Source organism: Rhinoderma darwinii, chromosome 4 (genome assembly GCF_050947455.1).
Source record: "Rhinoderma darwinii isolate aRhiDar2 chromosome 4, aRhiDar2.hap1, whole genome shotgun sequence".
In the NCBI taxonomy this organism is placed as follows: domain Eukaryota; kingdom Metazoa; phylum Chordata; class Amphibia; order Anura; family Rhinodermatidae; genus Rhinoderma; species Rhinoderma darwinii.
The window spans coordinates 334,826,431-334,845,006 of NC_134690.1; the positions used below are offsets into that span (position 1 = coordinate 334,826,431).

At 41.9% G+C, this 18,576-nt stretch overlaps 1 protein-coding gene across 3 annotated transcripts in view; it reads right to left on the reverse strand.

Moving 5' to 3' along the window:
* The window catches only part of TTC13 (tetratricopeptide repeat domain 13), a 67,243-nt gene that overhangs the window by 45,503 nt on the left and 3,164 nt on the right, over positions 1-18,576 (reverse strand). For all 3 annotated transcript variants that reach the window (XR_012883224.1, XM_075862842.1, XM_075862841.1), the window contains exons 2-6: positions 6,402-6,496; positions 3,800-3,875; positions 2,338-2,408; positions 1,853-1,918; positions 1,582-1,674 (exon numbers count right to left, since the gene is read on the reverse strand). Coding sequence is in view for 2 of the 3 variants with exons in the window: in XM_075862842.1 (XP_075718957.1) it covers positions 1,582-1,674; positions 1,853-1,918; positions 2,338-2,408; positions 3,800-3,875; positions 6,402-6,496 (401 nt within the window). In the remaining variant the exon portion in view is untranslated. The remainder of the gene's footprint in view (positions 1-1,581; positions 1,675-1,852; positions 1,919-2,337; positions 2,409-3,799; positions 3,876-6,401; positions 6,497-18,576) is intronic.

Here is an 18,576-nt window from a genome sequence, read left to right on the forward strand (position 1 = left end):
TGTATTGTGTTTGTAACAAGTGGGCGTGTATTGTGTTTGTAACAAGTGGGCGTGTTTACTTGTTTTACTAGCTGGGCGTTGTGAATAGAAGTGTATGATGCTGACATACACTTCTATTCACAACGCCCATCTAGTAAAACAAGTAAACACGCCCAGTTGGAAATAAGAGAAAACACGCCCAGTTGTCCATTAGAAAGGCTCATTTGCATAAATATAAAATTGCTCATAACTTAGCCAAAAATGATCGTTTTTAATAAAATAGGGATAGGGATTTGATAATCTGGTGACAGAGCCTCTTTAAGCAACTTTGTAATACACTTTTTGTTTCAATTTGTCAACGTCGTCTGAATATCACGGCATACAGCCAGTGAATGGAAACAAACATGTTCTTATCTAGTGCTGCTCAAATAGCGAAGGGTTTGTTACTATTATCAGTCTAGGCAACCCTCTGGGAGCGAACCACATTAACAATACAAATCTACTGTCCTGGAGTCCAAGCTTTAGAGACTTCTTACCTACACCAATAAATTTTAAGGGAAACCGGTCACCAGCATTTCACCTATTAAACCAGCAATCCCTGTTGGAAGTGGATGAAAAATAACTCTCATGTTTTGTAACCTACAATTATCTTCTAAGTAGCTCTGTACCTTCAGTATTCAGTTTTTTACTGTTCCTGTGCCGTATGGTAATGTGCATAAAAGAGTTGTACCTTCGTTTGAAAAGAGTCATATATTCATTCCTCAAGCCTTTCCAAGTTTGCCCTGCCTCCTTTCGATTGACAGCTCCTCAAACCCACTCCCCCCCCCCCCACCAGCACACACAAAATCCCACTCTTGCGCATCGATGTCCTGTTCAGGTGCACGCGCACAACGGGGCACCATATTGGCGCATGCATAATAACTAGATTTGAGGCCCGAACGAAGCAGGGTAGGGTGTCGGACCGTACACGACGGGCACTTGCGTGCTATCTCAGAATAGATTTCGGCATTCAGGGCGGGCCAGTTTTCGGCGGTGGGCGGGCCTAAGAAGAAGAACGAACGAGACTGCCAGATTATTACCATAAGAGGCTCAAAATGTTTGCAGACCGTTATTTACGTTCGGAGGAGGAGCTTTGGAGCGGGGATAACGGCAATGAACTTTTGACAGCAGTGGCCAGCGAGGGGCGAGTATAGTTCAATAGGTCAAATGCTGGTGACAGGTTCCCTTTAATAAACTTTCAGATGTGTGAGCAGGAAAAGGTCAGGAAAGGTTTTCAGTCTGTGGCATTTCAGAATTCTATTGTTCATGGCCGGCAATACTACATATTATGGGGGAAATGTGTTGCCACCTGCATCTTGCGCCCAGATTTATAGGGTAGCTTATATTATACTACACAGCTGGCATATAGGTTTGGGGTTGCACAATGCCATATCAATGGGCTGTGTGTAGTTGCAGGAAGGAGCGGAGGTGGGTAGCTTCCAATCCTGCAGTAGAGAGGTATCTGCTTCTTCAACAACATTTCCAGTAATGCTACAGTTCCCTAGTAGACAAAGTGTGCAGCACCAAGGTGTAACATAGGAGAACGTTTTTAACAGCACTTACTTCTGCTCTTTGCTCATATACTTCTGGGTGATCGGGCTCCAAGCTGATAACACGGCTAAGTTCAAATAATGCCAATTCTGCATTTTTTATATCCTTAAAGACAGCAAGGAAAATAAATTGTGAATAATGGCAAATAAACCCAATCTAGGACACGTCAATTAAAACACCACACTTTATATATCTCACTTAATTGAAATAAAGGGTAGAGCGCCATACACGGCTGTCTGATGCTACATGAGGATACATACTTCACAGGCGTTTCGACACTTACCTGCAGTCCTTTTTTCCCATACGCTATTCCGCGGCCATAAATAGCACTTACAAGTTCAGCGTCCTCCTATTAAAATACATAAATACTAAGTTGTCGATTAATATATTTAATCATAGGAACAATTTCCTTAAAAAGGTCATATCATCCAACCAAAAATCATATTTGACATCTCCACGGCATTCCCACATGGTGCGGGATTGACAGTAAAAATGGAAGACTATTACCCTACAATAACAGAATAGCCATCCTCAGCTGGACAGCCAATACAAGGTGTTATTATACATTTACATGTGATGTTAGTCATATAATGATGCAAGCGTTCAGTTGCTAATACCTTTACAGGTGGCAATAACTATAACCTAATACTGGTAATGAGGCCACACTTTATCAGTCAATGATAACGTAACTGTACATACAGATATGATACAGTAAATAGACGATAGGAAGATATTCCCTGCCTATAGATAGAAAGATCTCAAACATACCTGAAGCATTGAGGAGAAATGTTTTATAGCTTCGTCAGGCAGGCCGCTGCCTATTAATACATAACCTATAGCTTAAACATAAAGAAAGAACATATGTTATCCATACCTGACAATAAAAAGGATCTTCTAAAATGTACTAGCACAGAACCTATTCTATACCAGAAGTCAATTATATAAAAAATGGTATTGGTAAAGAGTCACCTGAAGCCCAAGTCTGCCGCAAAATCTCTACTATACAATCTAACTATGCAGACTGCCACGGTGCAGCACGGAGAACCATCCTCCATAACGGCTTGTGGTTTCATAGGTGGAAGCTTCCGGTCCCGTTCTCTTAGGCCACTCTCTGGTTACCGTTCACATCAATCCTTGTCCCCAATGGAGCTTACAATCTAATTTCCTTATTTCAGACAAACAACCTAAAAAGGTCAATTTCAGAATTAACTTTTCAGTGTGTTTTTGGATTGCGGGGGGAAACCACTTAGGCCACTTTTACACAGCATTATTTGGTCAGTATTTTGCTTCAGTATTTGTAAGCCAAAACCAGGAGTGGGTCCAAAACATGGAAGAGGTGCAAATCTTTCGATTATACTTTTGTTTTTATGTTCCACTTCTGGTTTTGACTTACAAATACTGATGCAAATACCGATGCAAAATACGGTTGTGTAGACAGAGTCAGATCCAGGACCCTAGTGCTGCCAGGCAATAGTGACAGAACACTTGCTTGAACGACGCAGACAGGAGGGCATCAGTTGGAGAAGAAATTGGCATCACACAAGAAAGTCTCTAGCGTCCTTGTGACCATTGCAAAATAAAAAATAAAACAAAGGAAAAAACATTGAAGCTGCAGTGAAGGATGCTCTAATAGCCAGAGAGGCTCCTGTTCTAGCAAGCTAAGCGCAACCATTCTGATCTTCCCTATTTTATCTGTAATGTATTGGAATATGTCTTTATGCCTGTACATTAGGCCACCATGATCATAAGACTTTGGACCTGGATTCTTCTGCACACCAACTCTCCTCCGGACTTCCAACATAATCACACCACCGATAACCGTGGTAGAGTCCTTTCTGCCTGTTCCATATAAAAAGCTTATGTACACTACTGTGATGAATGGCATGGGATGGAGGTGCATTTCCGCTCTTTCAGTCACACTTTACTTTTACAAGTGGTTAAGCTGAACACATACAAGGTAGCTGTCGGCTAGACATCTATTTCTTCCATCTTCATGTTTATTCTCACAGCGAAACGACTCCTGCAGTGTCTCTACACTCCAAGAAGGACAGCACTGCTCTCCAAAATGCGGTGGCTGGCAGTGAAATGGTTACTAGCAATGGACAGCTTAATACCATGCTTGATATTTTTCTTCAAGTAAAGTTGTATTTGCGATTTCTAGAAGATAAATGCCACTAAAGAAACCAATGGAGTTCAAAATGAACGTTTTAATATTGTCTATTGGACTTACCAAGCTCCTCATTTGTATCATCATCCTCCGTGACAAATGGTAATCTCTTCTGCTCGGCTAGAGTCTTCGCTTGGCTCTGGATAGAATTAAAAAAAATAAAAAAATAAAAAGCTGTAAGTACACTAGATATATGTTGGAGGCATTGAAATTAGAAATACACAAAACATAACCTAAGAATATCAGTTGTGGAAAAATGCTGCTATGTAAGAATGATTTAAAAAAGTAGGTGTTTTTTTAATTCAATTAACAAAATACAAAGTGAATAAAACAGAAGAGAAACCTAAATCAATATTCGGTGTGACCACCCTTTGCCTTCGAAACAGCATTAATTCCTCTAGGTACACTTGCACAAAGTCATGGATTTTGTAGATTATAGGTGTTTGATTAACCAAATTATACCAAACAGGTGATAATGATCATCATTTTCATATGTAGGTTGACACAGTCATTAACTGTAACAGAAACAGCTGTGTAGGAGGCTTAAAACTGCGTGAGGAACAGCCAAACTCAACTACAAAAGGTGAGGCTGTGGAAGACTGTTTTAGGTCACAGACAGAAGGATTTGAGGAAACCCTTTACTCACAGAAGATCTGACGTTAGTTCTCCAAAATGTTTGGAACAATCTCCCTGCTGAGTTACTTCAAAAACTGTGTGCAAGTGTACCTAGAAAAATTTATGCTGTTTTGTAGGCAAAGGGTGGTCACACCAAACATGGATTTGATTTTGATTTCTCTTCTGTTCATTCACTTTGTATTTTTTTTATTGATATAAAAAAAAATAATAATAAAAACACTTCTATTTTTTAAAGCATCCTTACTTTGCAGCATTTTTCCACAGCTGCCTAAAACTTGTATACAGTACTGTATAAAAAACACCCTAATAACACAAACATTCTGACTTCTCGATGCCGGTTGTAAAAAAAATTCAGAGCAGTTTATAAAATGAAGGCAGAGCTCTGATTGCTATGGGCAACAAGGCCTGTTTTATAGTTTGATAAATGAGGCCCAATGCATCCTGTTGCCTCTATATGTCCGGGAGATCAAGTGAAACAACTGTAACATCAAATAGCAGCCAAGGTCCCATTAGCATCACGTTTAGGCCTTCCGTCGGAGGAACACGTCAGAAGACCCCCGACGTATACCTCCGACAAAAGGCCCAAGTACATCCTACTGTATGGCATACAGTGGGATACGTCGCCCAGGGACTGGTCCTGGGGAAACCCCTGAAATCACTGTCCATATATAGACAGTGACGTCAGGAACTTTTTGCAGGGCCGGAGTCTCAGGGCAGAGCATCTACTCCATTGGGATAATGGAGACCTATGAACACGTTTATCATGTATGTCAGGAGCTTTGACGTACAAAATAAATGTAGAGCAATGACGTTGGGGCCTTAAAGAGGTATTCTGATAATAGAATTGTTGGCCATGTCAATAAGTCTTGTCATTATACCCTTTGAAGTCAAATACCAATGTCATATTTAAAGGAAAAACAGCACTTTAGAACACCAAAATTACAATATTGCAGATTCTACATTTTCAAATGTGATGTAACTTTGCAAATACTTGACCTCGGTTAAGCAATGAATGAAGGCAAAACATCCGGTTGTAATGTGGGAGATCCAATGAGTTCCAAAAAGAGAACCTATCACTTCTTGGGAAACTCCATGTAGTAATAGGAGAGCAAAATTATAGAACCTCTTTGATATATTTAGAAAACAAAAAAAACAAACACGTCCTCTAATTTAGTGATAAAAGCATAATACACAGATAAACTTTATTATATGGCTGATAAAATAACCATATTTCATATGAAGTTCAGGCTCCAGCGGAGACAATTTTTTGCCCATTCTACGTTCCGCTGATCTGTCACCCATTACTCTTTTTGCAAACTTACGCCAGATTCACACGAACGAGCGCAAACTCGGCCATGAAAAACGGCTGTTTTTCACTTCTGAGTTTCACCCTTGAGGGTCCCATTTTCACAGATCCCCATAGACTTGAGTCTATCGAAAGAGCCGTGAAAACGGAAGAAAATAGGACATGTTCTATTTTTCAACGGACCCTTGTTTTAACCGTCACACAGACGTACTCTACGTTGTGAATCTGGCCTTATGAGAAGAATAGGTATAAACTCTTTGATCGCATTCTATGGACCAGCAAATTGAAAAAAGAACTTAAGGCTGTGTTCACACGGGGTATTTTGCCGAGTTTTTGGACGCGGAAACCGCGTCGCAAAACTTGGCAAGAACGGCCCGAGAACGCCTCCCATTGATTTCAATGGGAGGCGTCGGCGTCTTTTTCCCGCGAGCAGTAAAACTGCCTCGCGGGAAAAAGAAGCGACATGCCCTATCTTCGGGCACTTCCGCCTCTGACCTCCTATTGACTTCAATTGGAGGCAGAGAAAGCGTATTTCGTGCTGTTTTATGCCCGCGGCGCTCAATGGCCGCGGGCGAAAAACGGCGCGAAAATCGGCGTACAGGGAGAGGAAAATCTGCCTCAAAGTTCCAAACGGAATTTTGAGGCAGATATTCCTCCCCCAAAATACTCCGTGTGAACATAGCCTTAACTGTGAAAATGTCCTTTAGGAGTATAATACAATACCAGGATTTTTTCTGTGTTGCGTGAAATAATGGATTCACAAGCTGGGGATCCTCTTGGCTCACAGCCCATTTCACGGAAGGTAAAGAACGCGGAGTCTGCAAATTAAAGGTTTACTTTATTATTTAAAAAAATTGTGGAAAATAGCAGTAGAACTTTTGAATGATGAAATATAAAATACATATATACAAGCAGTTATGTCCAACATGAAACGGTACTTGACAAACATAACATGGTGCTCGGTTTTTTTAATACAACGTTCCAAATTTTCTGCTTTCCTTCAGACCTATAGTTACGTGGTAAAATTATGATTGCCTGCAGCCACCACTAGGGGAGCTTAAGAGTTTGCTGAAGACATTTATTTTAATGGAAGCTGTATGAATCGGTCTTCGTTCACTCTAGTGGCAGCAGCAGGTAGCCAAAATATAATTTAAGTGTACATAAGTTTTCATGTAACCTGTCTACAGCCGTACAACGGGGTATACACTGTATTACACCAGTCTGATACGGTTTAACGGTCATGTATACAAGCTTGTAATATAAAATGGAATATGCTACACCAGGGGTCTCAAACACAGCCCATGCGGCCCCTGAGGCTGTCATCTGCGGCTTGCGGGGCACCGCGGCTCCCTCGGAAGTGGAGAGAGCAGGCCAAAATGAGTACGCCAGCGAACGACGAAGCCCCTGACATCACTGTCTGTGATGTCAGGGGCTTCTCCACAGCCGGAGTCCCAGAGCAGAGCTTATACTTGCACTCTGCTCCGGGACTCCGGGTGGGGAAGCCCCTGACATCACTGTCCATATATGGACAGCTATGTCAGGACTAGTCCCAGACAGAGCGCTAGTAGCTCCGGCTCTGGGGTAGCCCATGACATCACTGCCCATACATGGACAGAGTTCTGGAGCAGACCCTATACTAGTCCTCTGCTCTGGGACTCCGACTCTGGGGTTGCCCCTGACATCACATTCTATCGGTCTATGGACAGTGACGTCAGGGGTGTGTGGCACTATCTACAGAGGGCACTGTGGCATTATCTATGGGTGGGTGTGTGGTAGTATCTACAGAGGGTACTGTGGCATTATCTAGAGGGCACTGTGGCACCATCTAAAAAGGGGCTGCCCAATCTTCATATTCTTGTGTCTGCCAAACTCTGCCAACTGAGCAGCCAGACTGCATTTAGCGACACAAACTGGATTGTTAAAATAAGCACGTGGAGTAAACTCGCAGATTTCCATTTAATAATAGCGTTAGGTTTAAACTTTAGTGATGTAGTAATGTTATAGTAGTTCAAATAACTAATTGGTTAACAATAATTTTGTATTGTATCAGATTTGAATGTAATGCAGCTCGTCAACGTCGCATTTTTACTATGTGTGGCCCATTTACCCAGCCGAGTTGGAGACCCCTGTTCTACACTACAACTCACATAGATCTGCGACCAAGTCAGTTCTAGACATCTTCTACAGAAGTCAAAGAAACACAGGAAGCACAGAAAACAGGAAGTCTGACTAAAAGCATGTGCAAGAACAGGAGCTCATATGCTTCTGAAGTGTCCATCCTCGCTACATCTCTCAAGACAAAAAATATGGTAAATAAAGCAGTAAGATGTAGGGCGGCATGGTATCATTTGCACAAAAAACCTGTTAGGAATCGGCTGTCTAATGGCGTGTTTTTACTTTAGACCAAGTGGGCGTTTTACAGAGGAGTGTATAACGCTGACCAATCAGCGTCATACACTTCTCTCCATTCATTTAGTCAGCGCATAGTGACACTGCGTTGTTCACTATGTGCTGTCTTATATTGACACATTAACGTTACTGAAGTTTTTAGACAGTGAATAGACATTCCTTCCAGTCAGGACGGGATGTCTATTCACAATCCTGACACTACGGGAACGTTTCTGTGGTACTTACAGCAGAGCAAGCGTAATCTTGCGAGATCACTCTGTAAATGACAGGTTACAGCGAGATTACGCTTGCACTGCTGGAAGTACCACAGAAACGTTAGCGAAGTGTTGGGATTGTGAATAGACATCCCGTCCTGGCTGGAAGGAATGTCTATTCACGGTCTAAACACTTCAGTAACGTTAATATGTCAGTATAAGACAGCACATAGTGAATAACGCAGTGTCACTATGCGCTGAGCAAATGAATGGAGAGAAGTGCATGATGCCGATTGGTCAACGTCTGTACAACGCCCACTTGGTCTAAAGTAAAAACACGCCCAGTTGGACATTAAGAAAGTAATTAGCATAAAGCTAAAATCGCTAAGAACGTTGTAAAAATAGATCGTTTTTCTAAATAAAAAGCACTGCTGTCATCTACATTATAGCGCCGATCTCCTAATGTAGGAGATGGGGCACTTATAATGTGGTGACAGAGCCTCTTTAAAGATAAATAGCAATAAAAAATTAAATTGCTGTAAAACGCAGATATCTTTTAATTAAAAATAGATTAGATTATAGATCGTTAGATGGAAAACTAGTAAAGCCCCATGAACTTCGTCAGGCGCCATATGTATGGAGCTATTTTCCCTTAGATGCAAAGCTCCTAGGGGTAAATCCTTCTTTCCATATGGCATCTTATGAAGCATGCCTTGATATTTTTTTCTATTGGATTAGTACAGAATCCAACAGAAAAACAACTCAGGAGTCCATATGAAAATCGGAGGTATACGTAGGTACACTAGACTTATTGGGCAGATGTCATCTGATGGAACAGATTTTTCCTAACCACAATTATTAAGCATCTAAAAATGTATCCCCTAACTAATCTAATAGGCGCTTTGCTGCTGATAACTACAGCTTAATATTTTTTCAAAACTGTTGATTTGCAAAGTTATGAGAATTTTGAAAAAAATATGCTAATTTGGCTATACTTGCCAAATAGGATGTTACTCTTTCTTTTCAGTCTGGGTGGTGTAATATTTTCTGTATGACGCTGTTCAATCAGTCATACAGTTCTCCTCTTCCCAGCCCAGCAACATAGCATGATCATATAGTATACAGCTTCCGTTCCCGACTGTTTTCAACTGGTGCCATATGAAAGATTAGAATCTCACCTTTCATATGCCTCCAGAAACTTTTCTAGGTGGTCCACAGCCGGAGATATGGCTATTTGAAGTGATCCCCCTTCCCTCCAGCTTCAGTCTCTCATACTGTGTGAAGCAGCTTCATGCCGATAGGACAGCGTCAGAGGCTGTGAGGAAGCTCCACCTCAGGAGAATTGCTGGTGTTGACACCCATTTGTCTAGTATAGCCTCATTTGCATATTTAGAAAAAAAGTTTATAACTTTTCAAATAAACTTTTTGGGACACAATTTTCACGAGAATCATCAGTGTGGCAGCGCCTATTAGATTAGCTAGGAGATCGGGCATTACTAAACTAGTGACAGATCCTCTCTAACCCCTTAACGACATCCAACGTAATAGTAAATCGTTGGCGTTAAGGACTTAACACAACACAACTTACTGATACGCTGTTTTGCTTATGCGGGCTCAGAAGCTGAGCCCGCACCATCGCGAGCGGGTATCAGGTGTATATTACAGCTGACACCCTGCTGCATGTCCAGGACCGGAGCTAGCCTCCGATCCGGCCGATTAACCCCTTAGATGCAGCGCTCAAAAGAGGGTGCTGCATCTATGGCGCTTCCTAGCAGATCAGAACCCTGCAATGCAAATCGCAGGGTTCCGATGACTGTTCTGGCAGATCAGAGGCCTAACAATAGCTTCCTGTCTGCCAAGTACGGAAGCCTACTGGTCCCGCCCGGATGCAGGGCCTAAAAGGCTTCCGGCCGCAAAAGAATGATGGCGCAGCCTGGGACATCAGCCGCTAGTGTCAGCTGTATGTTACAGCTGACACCGTGCTTTAACGGAGCTATCTCCGATCCCTGCCAGTAACCCCATAGATGCCACAATCAAAAGCGACCGCGGTATCTTAGTGGTTTGTAGCGATCAGCACCGACATGATTTGATTGTGAAGCTGCCGAGCATTACTATGGCAACCGGAGGCCTCTCAATGGACTCCTGGTCTGCCACGGCAGAGACGGGACCAAATAGGCTTGCAGTCAGTGTCTTACGGAGAGCTCTAATGCATTGCACTAGGTGGGTAGTGCAACGCATTAGAGTAAAGATTAGAAGTGCAGGCCCTCAAGTCCCCTAGTGGGACAAAAAAAATGTAAAATAAAAGTTGAATAAAAAAAAAAAAAGTGTCAAAATAAAAGTTTCAAGTAAATAAAAAGAAACACTGCCTTTTTTCCTATAATAAGTCTTTTATTATGGGAAAAAAAAATTAAAACGCGTTAAAAAATGTACACATATTTGGTATCGCCGTCTCCGTAACAACCCAAACCATAAAACTATAATATTTTTCCCGCACGGTGAACACTGCAAAGATAAAAAAAAACAATGGCAGAATAGCTATTTTTTCTTTTATCACCACCTCTCCCAAAACATGGAATAAAATAAGTCGCATCTAACCCAAAACAGTACCAATAAAAACTACAACTGGTCCCGCAAAACACAAGTCCTTACACAGCTTTTTTGACTGAAAAACAGGAAAAAAAAAAAAAGTTATGGCTCTCAGAACATGGGGACACAAAAATAAAAAAACAAAGTGATTTTATTGCGCAAACGCTGCAAAACGTAGACACTATACACATTTGGTATTGTCGTAATCGTATCGACCCGCATAATAAAGTAAAATGGTCATTTATAGCCTAGGATGAACGCCGTAAAAATAAAAAAAACATTGTTAGAATTGCTGGTTTTTGGTCACATTGCTTGCCAAAAATAAGAAATAAAAGGTGATAAAAAAAAAAAATCCCAAAATGGTACCAGTGAAAACTACAGATTGTCCCGCAACAAATAAGCCTTCACACAGGTCCATTGGAGAAAAAAAAATTTAAAAGTTCTGGCTCTCAGAACATGGCGATGCAAAATGTGCAGAGTTCCAAAAGCGGATAAGATTGGGCACCATTTATCGGTGCGACACTGGCCGAACATCTGAAGATTATTATTTATTTACCCCATTATTATACCCTGATGTACCCCTCACAGTTTACATATGGCCCCACATTATAAACTGAAATATCAGCAATACCCCAAAGAGAACCACTGCCAAGCTAAATCTGCGCTCCAAAAGCCAAACGGCGCTCCCCCCTTCTAAACACTACAGCGTGACCAAAACAGCAGTTTATGTCGAGATATATGGCATCGCCATACCCGGGAGAACACGCTTAAAATGTTATGAAGTATTTGTCTTCGGTGGCACAAACTTGGCTCAAGACATTGTGCACTAAAATGGCATATCAGCAGAAAATTGCAATTTTCACCATCTTGCGAGATCACGCTGTGCCGTGAGTAAATCCCACAGTAACTTTACTGAAGTGTCCGGAGTGTGAATAGACATTGCATCCTGCCTGGATATTCACTCTCAAGGCACTTCAGTAAAGTTAATGTGGGTGTATGTGACAGCACAGCGAGATCTCGCGAGATCACACTGTGCTGTGAATACAAATGGACATAAATGGAGAAGTGTATGATGCTGACTGGTCAGCGTCATACACTTCTCTTTACAAGGCCCACTTGGTCAAAAGGTCAAAAACGCTCAGTTGGGCATTTAGAAACTAATTAGCATAAATCTAAAATTGTTCCTAACTTGCACAAAAATGATCGTTTTTCAAAATAAAACCACTGTTAGGGTATGTGCACACACACTAATTATGTCCGCAAGTCCCGGACCGAACACAGTGCAGGGAGCCGGGCTCCTAGCATCATACTTATGTACGATGCTAGGAGTCCCTGCCTCGCTGCAGGACAACTGTCCCGTACTGAAAACATGATTACAGTACGGGACAGTTGTCCTGCAGCGAGGCAGAGACTCCTAGCATCGTACATAAGTATGATGCTAGGAGCCCGGCTCCCTGCACTGTGTTCGGTCCGGTACTTGCGGCCGAAATACCTCCGTCAATTACGGACGTAATTAGTGTGTGTGCACATACCCTTATCTACATCACAGCGCCGATCACATTATGTAGGAGATAGGGCACTTATAATCCGGTAACAGAGCCTCTTTAAAGTCCAATGTGCCACGAGAAAACAATCTCAAAATCGCTTGAAAAGATAAAAACATTCCAAAGTTATTATCACATAAAGCGACATGTCAGATTTGAAAAAAATGGCCTGGTCCATTAGGTGAAAACAAGCTGTGCCCTTAAGGGGTTAAGGTCATGAGTCAGTCCTGAAGTTAATCATTCAGAGTACAATTGCGTGCTGCAAAGGGCTTATTAAGAAGGCCAGGATTTCATTTCCAAACCTATATTTCAGATGCCTGGCTTACATTATAGAAGATAGAAAATATCACACAAGAGAATGGAAGAATGAAAAAAACATTCTCTAACATAGAACCAGACACAGGAAACAGGACATAAAATCAAATTATTTATATTCCTATTGCTTCGGAAGGCCATGGATCACTTGTAAATTCAATGTTCTTTGGCTCATATAATCAGATTAGTGGATCACATGAAAACAATGTTGTAAAAAATCTTCCGCTTCTTAACCTAAACTATCCATGCTTGACCTTCAAGATATCCATGTCAACTTACCAGCACTGAATAAAGAAGTTATTTAGCCATTATTGATTGTAATACTCTAACCCGTTCAATGCATTTGTAACTATACACACACTTGACATGCAAGAAAACAAAAATTGGAGAGGTTGCATTTATATCATATTTTTGTTTCTCTCTTAAAAAGTTGTCCATAAAGAAAAAAATACACCTTTTTTTTAGCTCCTTCGATGGTGAACGGACGGCAGCTTTTACAGCAGATGGAACGCCCGGCAATCAACACCATTGATGGAGCTCGTCAAGTAAGGGAGTTTATCCTAGTTGGACAATCCCTGTAAGACAAAAAAAAAAAAAAAAATGTAGATAAAAATGCAACCTCTCCAAGTGGTTGTCTTGCGTGTAAACTAGTTACAAATGCATTGAAATGTGTTATACCGTAGACAAAGGATTACATGAAGCAATGGCTAAATTACTCCATAGTGCTGGCAAGGATATCTGTCACTTGCAGAAAAACCGCAGCTGATTTAGATTGCAGGCGCCTCACAGATTTGCCGCTTTTTATTTTAGCCCCCACCGTTGCGGAGATATCGGTGCCATTAGTTTTGGTGCCCGATATGCAAATAAGGCCTTTGACTGTCTAGTGGGCGGGTAACACCGGTCACTTGATAAGGGGTAACCGCCCACTTGTCAATGGCCTTATTTACATATTGAACACTAGAAATAACAGCCCAATATCTCAGGAACGGTGGGCGCTAGAAGAAAAAAAACAAAACGTCAGAATCTGTAATCTAACCGAGATGTCAACTGCAGTTTTTTGGGCAGGTGACAGGTCCTCTAAGGTCAAACATGCATAGTTTAGGCTATACGAACCCATAGTTGAAAGAAGCTACAGGCGCACTCCAGGGGACACAAGGTGTATACAGTACTACAAGGCATTCACATTTTTGTGGCAACTCTATGCCCCTCATGTGAGGACATTCACCTCCCTAACAAGGCAAATAGGCAGGATCTGTCCTGGGCAGACAATCCATTTAAAGAGGCTCTGTCACCAGATTTTGCAACCCCTATCTGCTATTGCAGCAGATAGGCGCTGCAATGTAGATTACAGTAACGTTTTTATTTTTAAAAAACGAGCATTTTTGGCCAAGTTATGACCATTTTTGTAGTTATGCAAATGAGGCTTGCAAAAGTCCAAGTGGGTGTGTTTAAAAGTAAAAGTCCAAGTGGGCGTGTATTAGGTGCGTACATCGGGGCGTTTTTAATACTTTCACTAGCTGGGCGCTCTGATGAGAAGTAACATCCTCTTCTCTTCAGAACGCCCAGCTTCTGACAGTGCAGTTCTGTGACGTCACTCACAGGTCCTGCATCGTGACGGCCACATCGGCACCAGAGGCTACAGTTGATTCTGCAGCAGCATCAGCGTTTGCAGGTAAGTCGATCTTACCTGCAAACGCTGATGCTGCTGCAGAATCAACTGTAGCCTCTGCTGCCGATGTGGCCGTCACGATGCAGGACCTGTGAGTGACGTCACAGATCTGCACTGTCAGAAGCTGGGCGTTCTGAAGAGAAGTGGATGTTACTTCTCATCAGAGCGCCCAGCTAGTGAAAGTATTAAAAACGCCCCGATGTACGCACATAATACACGCCCACTTGGACTTTTACTTTTAAACACACCCACTTGGACTTTTGCAAGCCTCATTTGCATAACTACAAAAATGGTCATAACTTGGCCAAAAATGCTCGTTTTTTAAAAATAAAAACGTTACTGTAATCTACATTGCAGCGCCGATCTGCTGCAATAGCAGATAGGGGTTGCAAAATCTGGTGACAGAGCCTCTTTAAGTGGCCAAGTTGCATAGCGGTTGTAAGATAGTAGGACCTTATTTTTAAACTCTTATTTAGCATAACAATTAAACGCTTCAAGGAAATCATAAAATAACCACAAAGGACAGGATGCTCGCTATTTCAACATTTTGTCACTTTTTCACACTTGAACGCCTAAGACAGTGCAAATAACATCAGTGACAATAAGACAACGGGAGAACCTTGCCTGTAATTGGAAGCAGACGCTGCGTTGTATGAACTGCACACGATACTGCCAGTGCAGAAAGACGCAGTATTCAAGAAGGGATTTGACCGCATTGGACCAGAAGAACCCTGAACTGGAAGGGTTTTCATGAGGAGTGGAGCACCTGCAGGATTCAGGCAGCAACTTTAAGCACTGATAGAGCAAAATATATTACAAAAAAACCTTTCATGTACACCAAGGACCTTTTTCATATTTCTTCTGGTATTTATGTGCCTGAATAAACTGAATGATGAAATGACCATGAAGTCGCTATATTGGATTTTGTGTAGGTCCCCCATGTGCAGCCAAAACAGCTCTGATCCATCGAGACTTGGACTCCACAAAACCTCTGAAGGTGGGATATGGCACCAAGAACGTTAGCAGCAAGTGTGATCAGGAGTGGGGCAACGGCTGTAATATGCAGCCGCAGCCCTGCTCTAATGGCGGACATCAGAGAAACCTGTGATCTCCACTGTTAACCCCTTAAATGCTGCAATCAGAACTGATCGCGGCATTCTAAGAAGAGAGTGACGGGCAAACCCCCTTTAATCATGTCATAAGAAATACCTGCAATGCAATAGAGGCCCATATTTTGCATTTACAGACAGCCCAGGGTTTATTGAAGGACCCTAGGACTGTCTGCCCTACGGATGTGTCCCATCAGTACGCAGGCTAATGTACTGGCTTATAGATATATGCCGGTACATTATAGTTAAAAACGCCTATTTACATTTTATTTTTTTTACAATAAACATATTTGGTATTGTCACAACTAACAACCCGTACAATAAATTGATAGCATAATTTATGATTAGCGAGGTGTGCTGTAAAAAAAATAAAAAAATAAAAACTGAACAGGAAAGTTTTTTCCTGCATTTTTTCCAAAATAAAAACGTATGTAAATTACACGCAAAAAAATTCTGAGCAAAAAAAAATGCCACTTACATAAAATACAACTCGTCCTGCAAAAAACAAAGCCTTATACAGCCATGTCGGGAAAAAAAATGGATGGGGACGAGCGGTCGTTACTCCGATCGCTCGTCCCCACGCATTATTGCTCTTTCATCCGCTGATCGCTGCCCTGTTCACATAGGGAGAGCAGTTACAAGTAGTGTCTCTCACTCTGGAGGACCTGCCCTTTCCTGCATTACACAGACAAGCCATTACTATAAAGGCACTGCGTAATGCTTACTATCCGGTTTACCCACAGATAAAAACGGATCGCTGGGGGTCCAGCAGGGAAACACTTTGTTAGAATGGTCCCTTGAAAATAAGCAGATTAGGCACGGTCTAAAGCGCAGAACCCCTTTAACTAATGGGATGCTCAGTTTTGGGACTGGGATGGAGAGAATCCCTTTAAATACCGTGATCACTATAAATACAGGCGTATGGCGCTAGTACTACAGCAGGAAAACTGTAACTGTATCTGCAGCTTCCTAGAGAAAAAAAAAAAAAGGATTAAATTAGAGCCGCATTATGAGACGATACCTTATTTCAATATAAACAGAGTCCAGAGAAATGGACTGCGACCATAACAAACCCATCTTGCTAGCCAGTAATATTTGTAATAAAACTTAGAGGCAATATATATCACCAGCAGGCCAAGCTATGACTGTGCCGAGATAGATTACAGAAGAAATATACAATATAAGCGCTCGTGTCTGCCCTGCGGAGGTTATTTCTATATAAGGAAGTTTGGTTGCGGAGAAGGGACAAAACATTTTTTAAAATCACAAGATACATTCTGAAAATACGGAACGTAATCCTCAAATTACCACTTAAATATTAAACATGAAGCCAGGAGTAGTAAACAAGATAGACATAAATAACACCGGTTTATGAAAAATATATTACATTTACAAGTGCAGAAGTTTAACCATTTTCAGGATGAAGCACTTTTTTTATCCTCTGGATAAGTCATCAAGATCTGATCAGTGGGGGTCTGACTCTCCGCACAGATGTCTTGAAGGGACTGCGGCACTTGTGCGAGCGCTACTTCCCCTGCAATCATTTTTACTGATCCATACCGTCAAACGCCAACACGGCCTTTGACAGTATGGAGTAGCGTGAACGACGAAGAGGAAGTAGGACTCACGCAAGCCCCCTCAAAACAGATGATCGGCAGGGGGGGGGGGGGGGGAATAGTCATATCCCCACCATTAAGATATTGATGGCCTATCTTAAGGGCCATTTTAAAAAAACGGGCAAACAAGCGTTCATATGAACGCTAATTCCCGATCATTGCCCGGTGTAAACAGGGCAACAATCAGCCAATCAACTAGCAAACATTTCTCGACTGAACTGGTCGTTTATGCAGCAAGAAATTATTGTTGTCGGCAGCACATCTTGTGTAAACAGGGAGACGTGATGCCGACATTATTGAGCTGTAAGGGGACGAGCGATTGGAATAACGATTGTTCATCCCCATATATAACCACGCACTGCTCCTCGTTGATAGGCGCTCATTTTCACGGTCCATATCGGGTCGTGTAATAGGACCTTTAGAATAGGCCATCCATTTGATCTCTCAGGATAACCCCTCTAATAGGTTATGGACACTGAACATTTATTATTTCGTTTGCATGTACTTTTTTAAATAAAACCACTTAATTTGTTTTTATTAAAAATATCTTTCATTTGGTTTTTGCAGCTTGCACGTATTACAATGCATTACAAGCTGCTGGATCAGGTTCTGTGCTCATTCCATCAGACAGCTCTCCGTCAGGGCAGTCTACAGTCCTCCTCCGGCTTGCAATGACGTAGCTCAGCCAAAGGGACATAAATCATGCCAAGAAAGACATGTTTAGAGACCGGAATACCTGACTATTCAGAATCGTGGCCACACCTAGCGTGCGCTGATTTATAAGTTGCTATTTTAGGTTGTGCTGCATCAGCTAGTATATACAGTGGCATCTTAATAAACCTATGCACCAAATGTCAAAATGGATAAAACCACAATTTTAACTATTCCTCAATTTCATATTTATAAATGTTTTTATGCTGTTCACCAATAAGATTGGCTTTACAGTATGGGTTAATAAAGAGGTCTGTTTTTTGTTACAATTGTTTATCCCTTTAAAGGGCGTTATTTGGGAGTTTTAAAATTTTACAGGAGGGTATAAGATAAACTAACAGGTACGCACCTTCAAAACGCCCCCCCCCCTCTCCAGCACGGAGAACCTGTCCGCCGCCGCTCCGGTCACATTCCGCTACAGCCAACTACCGGCCTCAGTGGTGACGCTGTCATGAACAGCATGTGACTGAGGCAAGCGATTGGCTGCAGCGGCACCTGACCAATGAATGACATGCGACTGCTGCAGAAGCTTCTGGGTCCGGTGAGCGCTGGAGGGGGAGGAAGGGGGTGGGTAGATTGAAAAGGGTGAGTGTCCGGTTTATTATTTTATACCCTCCTGCAGAATTTTAAAACTCCCAAATAACGCCTTTAAAAAAAAAGGACCAAGCCCATTTTTGCAGGCAGGAATTTTTGCGTTGCCACAATCTAAGAGATAACTTTTTAATTTAACTGTCTAGGTAGCTGT